Raw genomic sequence first — 16641 nt, forward strand, 5'->3', positions numbered from 1 at the left:
AAGTTAAATTAGAAACATTTATGGATTGTGAGCTAAATAATCGCGCTTTAATATCACTGTTTAATTTCCTGGCCTAAGCTAATGGTTACTAACGTAAAAAACCGTTTCCGCGATGCTAATAAAAAAATAAAAACGAATAAAAATTATGTTTCGAAGGTAAGGTAAGGTTCATATTGGCAGTGTGGATTTGGCATACCTTGAAGCCCCAGAAATAAAGAAATTTTAGGTTGTAAGTATTTTTTAATTTACTTTAAGTGATATTGCGTGTTGTTATTACACTTTATTACGTTTAGTTGTTTTTGGGTCACTCCCTACGACAAAAATTATATGCAGAAATGACAGAAACCAATTAGACATAACCATTAATTATTGTTGGTTTTGGGTTTTAATTTATCAAAATTCAAATGATGATTGGGAATTTAGCTACTAACATAACTATCTACGACCCTAACAGAAATGACTAATAGATTTTCTAATTAAGTGAATTGTACAAAAGCGTGAAAACACAATGAATAATTTTGTTTGTCACGCGAACAGTAAATCTTGTCTAAACACCTCTGGATAGTCTCTAGGGGGATAAATAAAATATCAAATATGACTAATTGTCTTTGCACGAATTAAATGTTATATTAGCTTTCGTTGGGTGAAGACAAACAGCTACAGTGTCACTTATAAAAATAAGAAGAAATAGGTGTTTCAGATTTGACCTCTGAGACATTCATAGCACCATTAAATAATAATAACAATACTTTTATTGTCCAACAATATGTTAATGCCAATTTAGGACAAATAAAACAAAATAGAAAGTTCGTACCATTGTTAAAAAAAATACCAAAGACAAGAATAAAAACAACAGAACTAAGTACCACTACATAGGACTAATTAACGTAACAATTTCACTCAGTCAGGAGAAGTGTACGTCACAGCGACTAGAAATGCTGTGCACATGCGATATATTGGTAAATTTAAAAGCAAGTTGGTATCACACTAATTATTGAAAATACAAACTGGTGATATCTGTATGTAACATTCTACGTTGTAAAATCAAGTATGTGAAAAAATTAAACGAGAAAGTTAGGTGAAAAGTCAATTGCTTATACAGTCTGTCCATTCTCAAACTCGAACCTAGGTAATTAACATTGTATTGAACGTTTTTGCTGATTCCTGCTCGCCAATTGAACTTACAGGTAAGGTAATGGTATCAATAGAAAGATAAAATTATTGCGCTTGAAATGATACCAATAATAAGATTAAAGGTGCTATTTTTATTTTAAAATACTAATTTAAAACTTGGTGATTTTTAAATATGACATGCCATGATTTTCAAATTGGACAGCATTTGTCAAAAAATTTAGTAATTTGTTGGGTTAAGTCAGCGAATTTTGGTAAATTACTGTCAAAATTATTTACGGAAAAATGAATAGTTGCTCCATACAGATTAAGACAAATTTCTCTTGAAGTAAGTTTATGTAAATCGCGGATACTGAATATCCTCAGGAAGTACAAATATCATCCCTACAAGACACAGTGTCATCAACGGATTTTTGCTGTTGAAGAAGAAAGTAAGGGTGAAACCTGTTATGAAATACAGGAGCGTGCTAATGATCGTCGCTTTCTGTCGACAATTTGCTTCACAGACGAATCTACTTTTACGCTAAATAACGAACCAAATGTTCAAAACATGCGATATTGGGCTCAAGAAAACCCTCGAGTAAATTATTCCTACTAAAACTCGGTATCCTCAAAAAAATCATATCTAGGCTGGGATTTTTAATAACATTTGAAATAAAGGGAAATTTAAATTCAGCAAATTATTTAGATTTATAATTAACTAAGGTAAGAACTGCATTGTAATTTTGTCAAAGAATTTATAATAAAAACTGCTTAAACTGTTAATTACTTTAATATTATAATTTAATTCTTTGATGTATCGAAATAATGGCATAGTATCTATAAGCTGAATGCACATTGTTAATTGCCTATGTTCGACTTTGAGAGTGGACACCCGGTATGTATGTAATATATTCAGCATAAGATATAAATCAATTGAGTGAAATGACTTCCAGAAGTTTTACTTCCATGTTCCGTGAGGAAATGGCAAGTATGATGATTGGGTGAAAAAATTGCGTCCGAGATAAGATCAAATTCTGATTGTCCTAAGCTCAAAACGCAAAGAAAAGTGGTTTTCCGCATGACCGTTGTGCGTACGACTGCGTGTCTGACTTTTCTTTTGTTCACGATAACACGAATGATTGTCTCAATAGGGGCTCCAAACCTACCGATTTTGGTCAACGGTTTTGGAAATATGGGCAATTTTATGCAATTCCTTTCGTTCGCGATAACTTCTGCAAAAAACCCTGATTGAAATGTTTCCTTGCGGAAAATATTTGTTTTAGTAAGGATCCAAGGCCTATTAATTTTGATGTGGGTCAGATTAGCTGTTTTGAAAATATGCGCAGTTTTGCACTTATCAGGTGTCTAAAAATCTGGTCAAGAATGCGGTCTCACAAATTCTGTTTCTTTCCCCTGTCCTGTATCTTATGAAACCTTGTAGCTGTCATTGTCGTCGAGTTTAACTTCTAATTTGTGAGAAAATGTCCTTTTTGTTCATTTTGTTTTTTATGAAAAATAGATTTTTTGCAAAACGAATCGATATTTACTACAATTACAAAATGGTTTGTTCGACTGAACAAAAGGCATTTATGGTAGAATAGTTGTTTTGTTAACGGGCGGGAATCGTTACAATATAGTTTGTCACTCAGTTAAATGCACGGATTTAAATGTAATATGTACTATGCTGAACATATTCTCGTAAAATTTTTCACAATACTCTTGAGAAGATTTGTATTTTAAACATCCAATATTTAGTACCTCGCAAATTCTACAAAAATTTTTCCTATTGAAAATTATTTAAAAAAAATACATACAGGGTTATTCAAGAGAGACCTCCGATAAAAAGTTCGTTATATGCAACCCAAAATACAGGAAACACCTAGAACTTGATATTTTGTTTAATTCGAATCCAAGGAGCTTGGCGAACAAGATTAATCATGACACTTTCTCTTTATTGAGGTTATGAGCCTGTTATGATCAAATTTTTTTACAACAAACATGGATGTTGCCTATCTGGAAATCGTCGTCTGTAAATAAATGCAGCTTGCGTACCATTTTTTTTTACATTGTCCATACAGGGTGTACCATTGGATAGCATATTCTCAAAAAACCATATTTCTAATCATCCCAGAAATTTGAATTTTGCGGTCAATAATCATCTACACTGAAAGTACTAGGACATAAATGTTTTATTTTTTCAAATAGACGCTCCAAATGGCGTCAGGAAACTAAAAAATATAAACAAAAAAATAGTTAATTTTTTTTATCGACTCCCTGGATTGAAAATAACAGAGAACTCATTTCTGATATTAAAAATTATGGAGTCATTGATTTCAAATTAATTGACATAATAGGTTTTGGTACCAAAATGTGAGTAATCTATTACGACAACCCTCGATGGATCATATTTCCTGATTGACAACGGTCGCTTACCGCAAACAACCAGCTGTAAATCATAACTGGCGGTACAGTCCTGGATTTGTAAGGTATTGGAGACCCTTGTAAATCAAACTTTACCACCGTTTGATGATTTCCGTCATTTTAAAATACTACTATAAATATGCTACGACTTTATTCGTAGATGTTAAATGTCGATTTATTCAGCTATTATTCTAATTTAAATGCCAACTTTTGTAAAATCAAAATCGACATTGTCCTGTAGGTCGGATTGTAAGAAAGAAGTCCGGATTGCTTTATTACTTTGATAATAAAACGCTATCAAAGTCAAATCAAGTTAAAAATGTGAAAACTGACATGACAGTCAATAAGGGCCAGCAATCGTTGATTTAAGTATTACTTTTTATGAATTTAGGAATCTAGTCTTTTGGAAATTGTAGTTTCGGTTGCATATAACGAAATTTTCATCGGAAGTCTCAAGTGAGTAACCCTGTACATATTTATCTTGCAACATGGAAGTCACATGGTTCTCCTTACCGATATTTTATACCGTGCGATCAATTATTTAGATCAAAGAAGCCTTTGAGATTTTGGACGTATGTCAAAATCTACTTGAGGTTCAGATGTTCTGTATTTTTGGTTGCATATCCCTGTTTCAATTTAAATTTGGAAATTTTTGTCGAAACTCCGCCAAAGAGGCAACAGCGCTGTAGTTATTGAAAACACCATTACGAAAGTAAGATTCAATGATGCATCTTTTATGTTCTGAAGTAAAAACCATTTTTGTGTTAAAATTTGATTAATACTGACAGTTGTTTGACGTTTATTAGGTCAGTTAGCAAAGATACGAAAAATCTGACACTGTCAATGTCATAGCCGCCCCTTATCTAAGTAATTGTTGATCGCACGGTATATTATTAACTTGTCTGACAATAATGATATTCGAAGCAATACAATAACAAACAATTACAAGAATTTGGTAACGGCGGTCTTCTTTTCAACAGAACCTTGTTAAATGAATAATAAGTTGTTGGTTGTTGAAGTCCTGAAGGTATGTGTGTGAAAAAGTAACTGTGCCAACAGTTCCCAACGAGCGAAGAAAATCGTTAATCCAGTCTCTACGTTATGATGAAACAATCAGCAGAAATAATCTTCCAAGATCTTAAGGCAACGGTCAGAAAAGCATTAAAAATTTGTCATCAAATGTATATTTATCTATGATTAATCTTTGCATACTCTACATACTTTGCCACGGTATTTTTCTAATTTGGGTCGGCGGTTGGCAATTGTTGCCGGTAGCTCAGTCTTGGGCGGGGTAAGCGAACGAATTAGCCAGACCCGAAAGACAAGAAGATAAGGGCGCCAGGATCCTCCGGCACTGATGCTTCGGGAGTATCCGGATCCGACGATACTCCGGGGCCGATACCCGAAAAGAAACACACGTGTCCCAGTTAACAGATTTAATCAAATTAGATCCTCTGGTACAATAAATATTTACAATAAGTGAACATTAAAAAAAATAATGTGTACAATTGATTGTTGGTAAAAAAAAAAATAAAATTACTGTTCGATGTTCGATTGCAGCAAACAAAAAAAATTCAAGGAACGGTCCTGACCGGTAACGCACAAAATAAATTAAAACTAAAGATGAAATTCCCGCGAGCCGCCGACGATACTTGTACAAGCTCGGTGCGACCGCAAAACAAACGGTTTCGAATTAAAACGCAACTCTTAAGTTACCGGCGTCGGATTTACAAATAATATTGTCAAAAAAAGTTTGAATTCCAAATTACACACACACACAAGATAAAACACGCGACACAAGAGAGAGAGACAGTAACACAAAAGAAGAGACGTTATCTCCTTGCCGAAAAACGGCTGCGGCCTCGAGAGAGGAGATACCCGGCACGAGCAAAATGGAGGCTCTGTTCCTGTAGGCGCGATATGATATTCGGGAACGATCTGACCTGAGCCTCCTGCGTCGTCCTTCGGTGTCCTGTGGGGTTCGCGGCTCGGCGGTCCTGCTGCCGTTGAGGCCGCTGCTGATTCCGGTGGAGATGAAAAAAAGAAGGCCAGAAAAACAGGAAACTCGACGGATCCGCTGGAACGGGTCCGGCAAAAGGTCCTCGTAAGAGATCCGCTTAAAAGACCTCAGTCGGCGTGAGGTCTTTTTTTTTTTGGGGCGACGAAAAGCCAAAAAAAGTCCGTGACTCCCAAGATCCGGAAATTCCGATAGAGTTGGGGTTCCAAAAGGTACGCTATCCAGCACGAAACCAAGAACCACGCAACTCTTCTGACGGGCACAGGAGACTTCGTGAAAATCCCGAAAATCGGTGCGATCCACAAGAAAACGCTGCCACGAAGTTCACCCAGTCACGGTACTTTTTCGAAAGAGGAAGAGTGGCATCGAAACGCGAACTTATCGCCTTGCCCAAAAAGTCTAACCAGTCTCGGTGAAGGAAAACAGACCTTAACAGCTGTCGACCGAAGGAATATCGAGAACCGACAGGTGCGTGCGTGATCGAATTTTTGACGCGCGACAGCGGGACCGAGATAGGTTAGAAAAATCAAAACAAAGGCACCAAAAGGCCTACGCCGTCGATCATCGATGAGAACCGTCGATCGAGACCGTCTCCAGGTGTTTTGGGAGATGAAGAGAGTTCCGTGAAAGAAGGAGAAAAAAAAATGTCCAGGGACGAGAAGGTGAAGGGAATTTATGGAGTTGGTGTCAAAAAAAAGGGAAAGGTAAGTGAACGGTACATTCAGAAGACCTACTCAACTCCGATAAACTCTAGGCCGTGAAGAAAGAAGAAGATAGGAAAGAGCGAAATTTTTCTGGCGAAGGGCCAAGGTTCGCGACCTGACAAACCCGACGGTATATAGCTACCGCCCCGCTGAAATTGTGAGGATAAGGGCACGATTCCAGCTGCCTCTTCAGCTGGGGCCAAACGAAAAGAAAACGAAGAAAAGCCGACAAGGAAAACCAAAAAAGAAGGCAAGGTAGAAAGGATTAACGACAACGACAAGCGAACGGGAGGATGAGGGATTGGGAAGGAAAAGACACAAACAAAACGGTCGCGGTAACATGCGATTACTCTCAGCCTAACTGCGAGCGAGAGTTTACTGAATTCGTTACTTTTAAGGTTACTTTCGAGGTGTTCGAGTAACGATGGTGCATCCCCAAGCATTAGTGGAACCCATGGGCCTTCCACTCCGGCCAAATCCGCAAAAAATCGAAAAACGAACGGAATGAGATTTTCGAACCGTGACAACTTTGAATTTATAATTTTGTTTAATGTTATATTGAATCTAGATGAAAGCCTGATGGATAATAAACTTACTACTATTAGGCATTCACGATCTTTTTGGGACCCAGTTGGCTATGGTTTGTTCTTTTCATGTTGGACTAACTGACTCAGTGATGATGATGCAACGGATGCAATTTTTTTTCCTGTCAGTGTCTGTTTGACATTTTCTTGTCACCGCATTGCCAGATTTATTATTTTAATATTCGTAAGAAACTAAATGACTTATTAAGTGTGTACAAATAATTTAAATTTCCGTCGAAGGAACAGTCAAAATTGCCAAAATAATTTTATTACGATAAAAAATTTGTATTATAGATTTAATTTAATTTAAAAAAGACAAACCAGATTTAAGAGATCCGGCAACAATGTACCTATTCAGAAAATATAACCCAAAACTGAAAACAACCTAACCTAATACAAAAAGTGTCAATTTCTTTTAGGGAATTTAGTCATCACCGAGGTACTGCCAACAAAATCACTAGATGGTCATAGCCAACTCGGTCCCAAAAAGATCGTGAATGCCTTATATTTTGTTTTGTGGATACAAAAGATTTGACAATATTGGAAATATGTACACAATCAGCGTACATAACAGAACTACGAATATTTAATGACGATATCAAGGACTATGCTTGTTTTACTCATTTAGTTGATTATGCCATTTAAAAGTTCACAAGAAAAGATGAACTCAACTTGACCTTTTTATATCGGATGTTCTTTTAAATTTCTCCTCAAAGTTGGCGTTGAAGAATCGATTGTGAACGCACCACTCGTCCGTCTGCAAAGTAAAAACACAAACAACGCAAAAAGTGAGGTTAGATTTAAATAGCTGATCCCTGATCTTTAATCCGTGGTGCGTTCACAATCGATTCTTCAAAGCCAACTTTGAGGAGAAATTTAAATCAACACCCGATAGTAATTGCAAATATGTCTCAGAGACGAGATTTATAATCGTGTCAAAAATTACGCCCTAGAATTCGAACTTTTAGGGAAATAACCTTTTTCATGTTGTGTAGAACTAGAATTTTTAAAAGTAAATTTGAATGCCTAAGGTTGGTTACTAGGTTACTACTAATGGAAACCAAAAATTGATTGCAAACGAAAGAACATTATATCACTTAGCGAGAAATTGGCCATTTGCAACTGTTACAAGAAATTCGCTGCGTTACATTTTTGATATGGTTACGATATCTTTTGTAATGTAATGTAATGTATGGCAACCTAGTAACGAATATCCTTAAATCCTACGGAATAATTTATTTTTGACACGATTATACTCACACTAACTTTTGGAAACATTCATAATGCCGCTGAGATATCTACTCCTATAACTTTTAGAATTTTTTTAGGATCCAAAATTCAAAGCAAAACTGATCTATAAAACAGTCTTCTCCTAACTACAACTTGGTGAAATATCGTACAATCAAGAAAATTTGTAATCGAGTCAGCCTTGGAAACGTCCGTGACTGAATTGCACAGATAAATAATTGTCAAATAAAACGACAAAAACAAAAGAAGAAACGACGGAATTACTAGTTTTTAAATCAGGTTTTATTAAAAAATTACTACGAGATTTTTTTATTTTATTAGATCGTAACAATGTGTTGCACAAAGAACAAACAACAGCCAAAAAACGAATGCCAGAACGTAAGGTTAAAGACTTTTTTCTTCGCTTTTCGTTTAAATATGATTGCAGCCGTGGTTCAGGTTACAACTGACTGCCTAACAAGAATTTGACGGAAAATTAAAATTAACGTCCAAGAGTAAGGTATAAAGGCTGCAGTTTCTATGAATATACATAGTTAAAACATTAAGGGCCAGGTTACAGAAGCGAAATTAAGTTAATCGTAATCAAATGCGCGATTAACTGAACACGTGATCAGATTGAACCAATCGAAGTTTCGAATTCATGAATTAATCGCGCATTAAAATTTAATTCGAATTAAATATTTAATTCTCTTTCTACATAAACTGGCCCTAAGTATGTCAAATATTTGGCAACTAAAATCAATTGTATACAAATCTTCAAATAAAATGACGTAAGTTTAGATACCGTAATTAAGCATACCAATAGGAGAAGAAATGCGGTATCATCCTCAAGGCTGACCCGATTACAAACATTCTTGATCAAATGATGTACATATTGTTTAACATTGTATAGCACCAAATGAGCAAAATAGCACTAAAAATTAAGTGAAATCTTATATACGAGTATAATTGCTTCTTTCGGTGAAAATAATAAACAAATAAAACTTCACGAGATTTTCACCGCCAAATACGAAACTTCATCAACTATCACTATCTCGAATTCTTCGTCTCGCACAAAATTTACATAGTACTTTGAGGAATGTCAATACAAGTTCTTCCCCTTTACAACTCACAGTTCGTCATCCGTTTTGATAACCGTGGGGCCTCGCTACATTCGTCTTTTCGCCCTATCTCACACGTGTTCAATTGGAGACAAATCTGGAGAACATGTGGGCCACGGAAACGTGTAATGTCTTGTCTACACTTCTCGTGTATCGTGAGATCGAACAACACTTCAAGAAGAATCTGTTAAAACGTTACAACTTCGGTCTCTAGAACCCAATGGATCTGTTGGTGAACGTAATCGCGCTTAGCGTCGAAGTTCGGCAGTCGTGGAAAGTGGAAAACTTGCGAAAACCATTCCACATTTCATAGTGCACATGTACGGTAACGCTCAGGTCGCACCTTGCGATGCGACGCATGGAAATCAGAGAAAGCGGTAACAAGAGATGGCCTGTTCCAAATTTAAAATTGATCAAACTGCGTTAACTGTGGGGTCGAAAGGTGTGCAAATGTTACAGTTCTCCACGTACTGGGTCACGAAGAACCACCCAAAAGATTCAATTTTTCAGTCGGAAGGTTCTCGTGGCCGATTGGAGCCCCTTCTACGAGTAATTTGTGACTCTTTCTGTTATCCATAATTTAGTAGACTTCGCTGCACCTGTCTGGTGATTTCTCGATATACCAGTACTTCCTCGAGTCTTGATGACGTCCTCACATGCTTTAATAACATCTAATTTATTTCAAATTACGATTACATGTTGCTTTTTTTGGTCGAAAGTGTATCCGATGGAAAAGTCGTAAACAACATTTTTATACACTTATCGGAAAGTCAACAAATACAAGAGAGGGATGTCACATTTCCTGTACGTGTTTTAATCTAGTGTAAACACTGTTAAACAATAGAAAACGAAAAGAAATTCCGGAAATAAAGTTCATCAACAGTTGTATTTCGAGTTTTACAGTAAGAATATAAGAACTGAAACTTGCCTAATCTAACCACAAAACATCAACACCTTTTCTGACATTTCTTCAAAAAAGAAAAAACAACAAAGGATGTTTTTTTAAAGGCGTTGAAAAGTAGATTGTGAATGAACCACTTCTCTGAAAAACACTGATTTTTCAAATTGCAGATTAAAAACACAAACAACGCAAAAAGTGAGGTTAGATTTAAACAGTTGATGAACCATTGGTCATAAAAAGACTGATTTTTCAAGCTGCATATTAAAAACAAGCGAAAAGTGGGGTTACATTTCAGAGTTGTAATCCGGTGGTGCATTCACAATCGACTCTTCAACGCCAACTTCGACACAAAATTTTAAAAAACACGAGTAGGAATTTTAATTTTCTTTTGGAACTGTGATTTGTAAAATATTGTTGTTACTGTTTAACGGCACATCGTTTGATTTAATGGAAAGCAAACTGTTAGAAAAAGTATCTACTCTCTACTGCCCTATTATCAAATGATCTATTGTTAGAATTCTAAACGAAAAGAATAAAATGTAGGTTAGAATTTCAATCGATACATACGCAAAAGACGATAGGACAGAAGAATCTTAAATTTTTAAAATATCTGCAGGTCTGTTATGAATTTCATCATTTCATTTCAATTTAATATGCACGCCTCGTAGTAATTATGAGACTGAAAAGGTGCTGAAAACTGTATGACCTTTATGGCGGTAGAATAAGCTTAAATTATAGCACATAAAATGGTGAATGATTGATTGTTGTTCACATTAACCTTGAATACAACACAAAATGTAGTGTTAGTACCGTTTGGTAATAGCATTTTAGGCTGGTCCCTACTGCACCTATTTTTAAATAAATATGACATTGTACAAAAATATATTAAATTTAGCGAGGATGCGGACCGAACGCATAAATTTACTAATTAGTTTCATAATGAATTCCAAACTAGGGTACCCCCAAATTTACATTGTTTCACTGTTCTAAGCAAATAATGATAATGTGGGAACAGAATGTTTGAAATTGCAAACGTGAATTGCAAATATGGAGGTCTCATAAGAGAAAAAGAAATCCACACGATGTGTGCAATTTGGGGCGAAGAAAACGAAGGTCTACTTTTGGCGGAAAAAAAAGTTAACGCTTACGGAATGTCACAAATCTTCGAAATTGTTGCCAAAGTTCGTTGGCTTCCACATAAATAATATAACCATTAAAAACACCGAAACTATCTCGTACACATTTGCGAACAAGCTTATTATTACCGTAGATCTAAATATATAAATAGTGGACAAGAATGTCTGGATTGTGGCATTCCCGGCTATAAAAAGAGAAGTCGAAAGATTGAGGAACTAGAGTTAGCCGCCAGCAAAGTGAGTTTAGCCTTGCAACACGATTAATATTATTGATGATTTCACTGGAATAAGGCCATAATTGAGCCATTTTCCAATTTAATCGCGCCATTTCTGGTCGTGTGTTAGTACTTAAACTGACTAATGATGCTCACCTGGCTCACACACAATTCACGGCATTGTGGTTCGGTCGGTTTTAACGATAATCCGCCGAATTTGCTTGCATTAACTAAATATCGTAAACATAACGGTATTTTTACTGCAATTTCTACTGAAACGTCACAAATGTCACAATAACACAATCACAACAAAAACTGGGTCGGGTTTAGGGGAAACAGGCTGGCCACCAGATTCACTGGGAATGATGTAACGCGACTTATCTCGAAATCAAACCCACAACATAATTAATTACTCATTAATATTGCATTCTCGTTAAAAGCGAAACCGATACAGTAGCACTCGCCGGATTTAATAGTCCGATCCAAACTTTCCAAATTAATGGCATTCGGTCACGTGATGAGCAGAGCTGCCAACTGTCAGTGCTGTCAGTTGATGAGTCGAGGTTATGTTGTTGTTAATTTTGTTATTTTTAGTGAAATCATTTTATTGAATAATGAAGCCCTTAAAACCTCTCGACCCGATATACAAAAGTCAAGGTAACTGGACGGATGCCTTGACGGTTTGCAAAAACACAGGAATCGGCTATTCCACCAATCAAATCTACCGGGAAGATGGCAATCCTCAAGAGGACCATCCTTACGAAGACTGCAGCTGTCACTACGAATTCCAGAACGGCATGTGCTGGTACGCAGTATTCGACGGACACGAGGGCAAAAAAGCGCCGCACTTTTCATCCCAACTGACAGCCGAAATATACTTTTCACAACTTGCAGAGAAGAAAACAGACGAAGACGTGCGCGAGATTATCCGCCAAGCATTCATCTCGGTCGAGAGCGGCTACATGCAGTCCATCGGCGACTTGCTAGCCGAGAGGCTTCAATACGAAATCCCTGAAGGTATGAGTTGGTACGAAGCATACCGGAAAGTGCCTCATATTGTTGAAAACATCAAACGCATCAACTGTGCGTTGTCGTCTGGGGCGGCGGTTGCTGTCGCTCTGATCCACAACAACAAATTGTACGTGGCAAACGTGGGCAACTGTCGGGTGCTCTTGTGCAAGACTGATGCAAACTCCGTATTGAAAGTGGTCCAGTTGAGCGTCGACCACGACTTGAAGAACGAAGATGAACTGTTGCGACTAGAGCAGCTCGGAATGAAGCGAAAAGATTTGACCAACAGTAAGTGGGACCAGTTTGTTTTCATTAACTGCACAACTCTCCTCAGGTAAATATCTGGGCAATCAGGAAAACACCAGATGCATCGGTAACTACTTGGTCAAAGGCGGCCACAAAGAATTCGAAGATTTGAGCACCGCCACCCAAGAACCGGTACTGGCAGAACCTGACATACACGGCGGAATTGTCCTCGACGATTCTTGCCGATTTCTCCTTCTCATGACTGCAGAACTGTACAAGACCATCGAGGAGGCGACTGGAACTGACCAAGTCAACAAGTACATCGCCCAATGTGTCGTGGAGCAGTTCAGGGAACAAGCGACGTTGACAGGAGTGGCCCAGGCGGTGGTGGACAAAGCCGTCCGTCTGCACCACGACTGGTACATGTCCAATTCGAATTCGGACAAATCTTGCAGCGCCAAAAGAGAAGACATAACTCTGGTGTTGAGGAATTTCAATTACCCCATGCCACACGCCATCAAATCGCCATCGACGGCGTCCAGCAACTCGTCTCTGACCCAAAACACTCTGATCGAGTCTGTCAATTCTGCAAACAGCACGATCCGAAGCAGCGACGCTACCAGTACCTCAACCAATCGAACCATCAAGATAAAAGAGATCGGACCAGATCAAAAAGTCAAAGCTTACGTCGACTTCTCGGTTTTTTACCGCAACGCCGAGATCGTCAGCAAGACCGGAGCTCTACCAGACTGGTGGGATTCTTAATGAAGGGCGAGTAACTGAATTGTGATTTTTATTAACTTCAACATTGTACAAATATTCACCGACCTTTTTAATAAAAACTTATTTAAATTTTTATTCTTATAGCTTTAAGACTTATTAGATTGCAGACGGTAGTATAAAATAATGCGTGGAATAGACTTACAAGTAGAAACAACAGCTCTAAGCGCTTGGCATGACTTTGAGGCGCTCGAAGGCGGCCTTCTCCAGCGCCTCTCGGTGATCCGGATGAGCGATATTGATGAGAGCGTGCGCCCTCTGGCGGAGAGACTTCCCGAAGAGATAGGCGATCCCGTACTCTGTCACGATGTAGTGGACGTGCGCTCTTGTCGTGACCACTCCGGCACCTTAAAAACATTTTCAATCGACTTTCGGACCAATCGAATCGAACCGACCTGCTTTGATCATTGGTGTTATTTTGCTTTCCCCTTTATTCGTCGAGGAAGGTAAGGCAATAATTGGTTTTCCTAGGCCGTCCAACCCTTCGGCTGCTCCCCTGATGAAGTCCACCTGACCTCCGAACCCGGAGTACATCCTCGTCCCGATCGAATCGGAGACCACTTGTCCGGTCAAGTCGACCTCGATGCAAGAGTTGATGGCGGTCATCCTAGGCTGCCTCGCCACCACGCCTGAACACACCCCCTCCTCAGATCTACACGTTTCGCTCGCGATTCTACTCACTCGTGTTGTTGACGTAGTCGATAGCGAGCATCTCGATAAAGGGGTTGTTGTCGACGAAATCGTACAGCTTCTGGGTGCCGATCAGGAAAGAACCGACGATGCGTCCCTTGTGCATCGTCTTGCGATTGTTTGTGACGCAACCCTTCTCGACGAGGTCGACCACGCCTCCGGCGAACATCTCGGAGTGGATGCCGAGGTCTTTGTGATTGGTGAGAGCTGCCAGGACAGCGTCGGGAATGTTTCCGATGCCCATCTGCAAGGTGGCGCCGTCTTCGACCAGGTTTTCGGCGATGAGGTTGCCGATTTTCGATTCTACTTCCGTGGGAGGGCGGCCTCCGTGTTGGGGAAGAGGAGAATTTACTTTGACGGCGACGTCGATATGGCTGATGTGGATGATGCTGTCGCCGAAGGTTCGAGGCATGCAAGGGTTCACCTGAGCTGAAACGTCGAGAGTTATAAAATTGTGATGTTTGTCACAAAGACGAAGGAGGAGTTCTACAGTTTCCCAGTGCAGACACAAGAGTGACAGTTGGGGATCACAAGACTCCTTTCATATACAGGGTCATTATAAATGATTGTCCCATCGCAGTTGGCGTTGAAAACCCACACAAATTTGGGATGTGACGCTAGCTTCGCAACGTTAGACAAACTAGTAGACAAATTTACACTACCGCCAGCAGCGCTACCTATCGGCGATGCTAGTCTCACTCATGTTATAAAGCTTGCGGCACATTCAACTACGTCACCAACGCCTACTGCGATGAGACAATCATTTGTAATGAATGACCCTGTAGATCTTGAGGCAACCAGTTTGAAATGTTAAGTATAGATTTTAGTTTGAAAAAAAAGTGTTCTCTAAAGGGAGAAACAAATTCTACACCACCTTTCTCCTAACGTAACAATTGTTTTTTAATTTCTAATTTATTTGATTACACCTCAGCGTTTTTTGTGCTTGGGTGACAAGTGGTATTTCTTAAATTCTCATGCGTCAAAAACTATTTCAAAACACCGTTACTTTGTTATTGAGACAAGGGATTGAATATTTAGCATTTTCGAAGTGTTCAAATTTAATTGGAATTTTGCTCAAATTTAATTGGAATTTTGCTCTTGAAGGCAAGAAAATCGGCCAGCCGTAATTGATTATCTAAAGATTGTCGTTATTTTTGCAATTGTTTTTGTTTACTGTTTACAATGATGATAGAATAATCGGTTGACACTTCTGCAGAACAAGTTATTATTATTATATTTCCTTGCAATGAAAATGTTACTCGGTGAAATTCTGCATATCCCTTTAGCTCTATTTATGTTGACCATCTACAGCCTGTAATCAAAATACACGGAAATATTTAAACATGTACAGCTGGTGCCTAAATTCGGAAAGACCGTGAAGTTTATTCAAGGATCCGTGCATCAATAGCGCGGAGGGCATAGGGTGTATAAAACGCATCAAGGATATTTTCAGCATTTACTGTGAATAAGGTATGGTAAGTGCTTTGTACGGTCGGTGGACAAATAAAACTGGGACACTTAAAATTTAATCTATGTAAATCAGACCATTGAATTGTCAATATATTTGTCAGTGTCTATATAATATGTCATACCAAAGTTAACCTATTTGTGATAAAGCCGTAATTAAACGATGCAAATTTGTAAATTTTGACTTATGTGATTGTGATTTTTGTCCCAGTTTTATTTGTCCATCGACTGTACGTTTTTTCGACACAATTCAGTGTCAGTGTTAAATTTCTTGCGTGGTAATCGTTTTCGTTGTAGTTTTTTTTATCATTTCACTTTCATTTGCTTTTCATTAGCGTCGACCACGGGCCAGAATGAGGTGAATTTTGAATTTTTAATTTCGCAATTTCAGCCAGTGCAAATCATCTTCAAATGTGATTTATAGCTTAAAATATTTCCGCGTATTTTGATTACACCCTGTAACTAGTCTATACCAATAACATGTGTTTAAAAATGAATTACATCTTGTCTACGAATTTCGAGCAAGTGGCCGTAGAGCTCTTTATCATTTTGGATCACCAATGATGACACTTCTATCAAATACATACAGGGTGTCCCCAAAAAAGAAGACGAGTCCATAACTCCATTATTTATCGGAAGATTTTAATTATCTGTACATCAAATTAAATGGTTGTTAATAGGCTACACAATGGCCTAATAAATTCAAGTATAGCCCCATGGGCTTCAAGAGTAAACTGTCAAAATATTTTTTTTCAAATGACATTACATATTTTTTTTTTTTTTGTAATTCTGATAGAGATTTTCATTTTGAAAACAACAATGTATCACAAGTATACCAAAAATTTACCAAAAAAAAAGTAAAAAAACGCTACTGTCGTCTATGTTCCATTTTGCGCTAAACATTGACGGCATATCTGCGCAATCCCACATGTTATTATTTGTCATTTGTTTTTCCAGATACCTTAATTTGGTTATTACATTGTAACGCAATGCATTTTGATAGCTTTT

General features: G+C 38.0%; 3 protein-coding genes across 4 annotated transcripts in view; 1 reads left to right on the plus strand and 2 right to left on the minus strand.

Moving 5' to 3' along the window:
• Nin (blastoderm-specific gene 25D) overlaps nt 1-11929 on the minus strand; it is a 41649-nt gene extending 29720 nt beyond the window's left edge. Inside the window, exon 1 of the mRNA XM_069042822.1 lies at nt 11596-11929. The gene's annotated coding sequence lies outside the window, so the exon portion shown is untranslated. The remainder of the gene's footprint in view (nt 1-11595) is intronic.
• Nucleotides 1-13554, plus strand: LOC138126981 (TGF-beta-activated kinase 1 and MAP3K7-binding protein 1-like). 2 transcript variants are annotated; one of them, XM_069042830.1, is made up of 3 exons: nt 1-229; nt 12034-12738; nt 12785-13554. In XM_069042830.1, exons 2-3 carry the CDS (start codon nt 12054-12056, stop codon nt 13459-13461), a joined length of 1362 nt encoding a protein of 453 aa, XP_068898931.1. In that variant the 5' UTR covers nt 1-229; nt 12034-12053; the 3' UTR covers nt 13462-13554. The 2 variants fall into 2 exon arrangements, with proteins under 2 accessions (XP_068898931.1, XP_068898930.1); XM_069042829.1 differs by lacking the exon at nt 1-229 and having other exon boundaries at nt 11982-12738.
• Nucleotides 13473-16641, minus strand: part of LOC138126979 (4-hydroxybutyrate coenzyme A transferase) — a 23226-nt gene continuing 20057 nt past the window's right edge. Inside the window, exons 5-7 of the mRNA XM_069042825.1 lie at nt 14158-14595; nt 13872-14105; nt 13473-13823 (exon numbers count right to left, since the gene is read on the minus strand). Of these exons, the coding sequence (XP_068898926.1) occupies nt 13639-13823; nt 13872-14105; nt 14158-14595 (857 nt within the window). The 3' untranslated portion in view covers nt 13473-13638. The remainder of the gene's footprint in view (nt 13824-13871; nt 14106-14157; nt 14596-16641) is intronic.

The sequence above is a fragment of the Tenebrio molitor genome, chromosome 3 (assembly GCF_963966145.1).
Source record: "Tenebrio molitor chromosome 3, icTenMoli1.1, whole genome shotgun sequence".
NCBI classification, from domain to species: Eukaryota; Metazoa; Arthropoda; class Insecta; order Coleoptera; family Tenebrionidae; genus Tenebrio; species Tenebrio molitor.

Bases quoted from the DNA above. Each gene is read 5' to 3' on its own strand.
- LOC138126981 (XM_069042830.1), top strand. From the start codon at position 12,054: ATGAAGCCCTTAAAACCTCTCGACCCGATATACAAAAGTCAAGGTAAC. The intron at 12,739-12,784 runs GTAAGTGGGACC...AACTCTCCTCAG, and splicing joins GCGAAAAGATTTGACCAACA to GTAAATATCTGGGCAATCAG.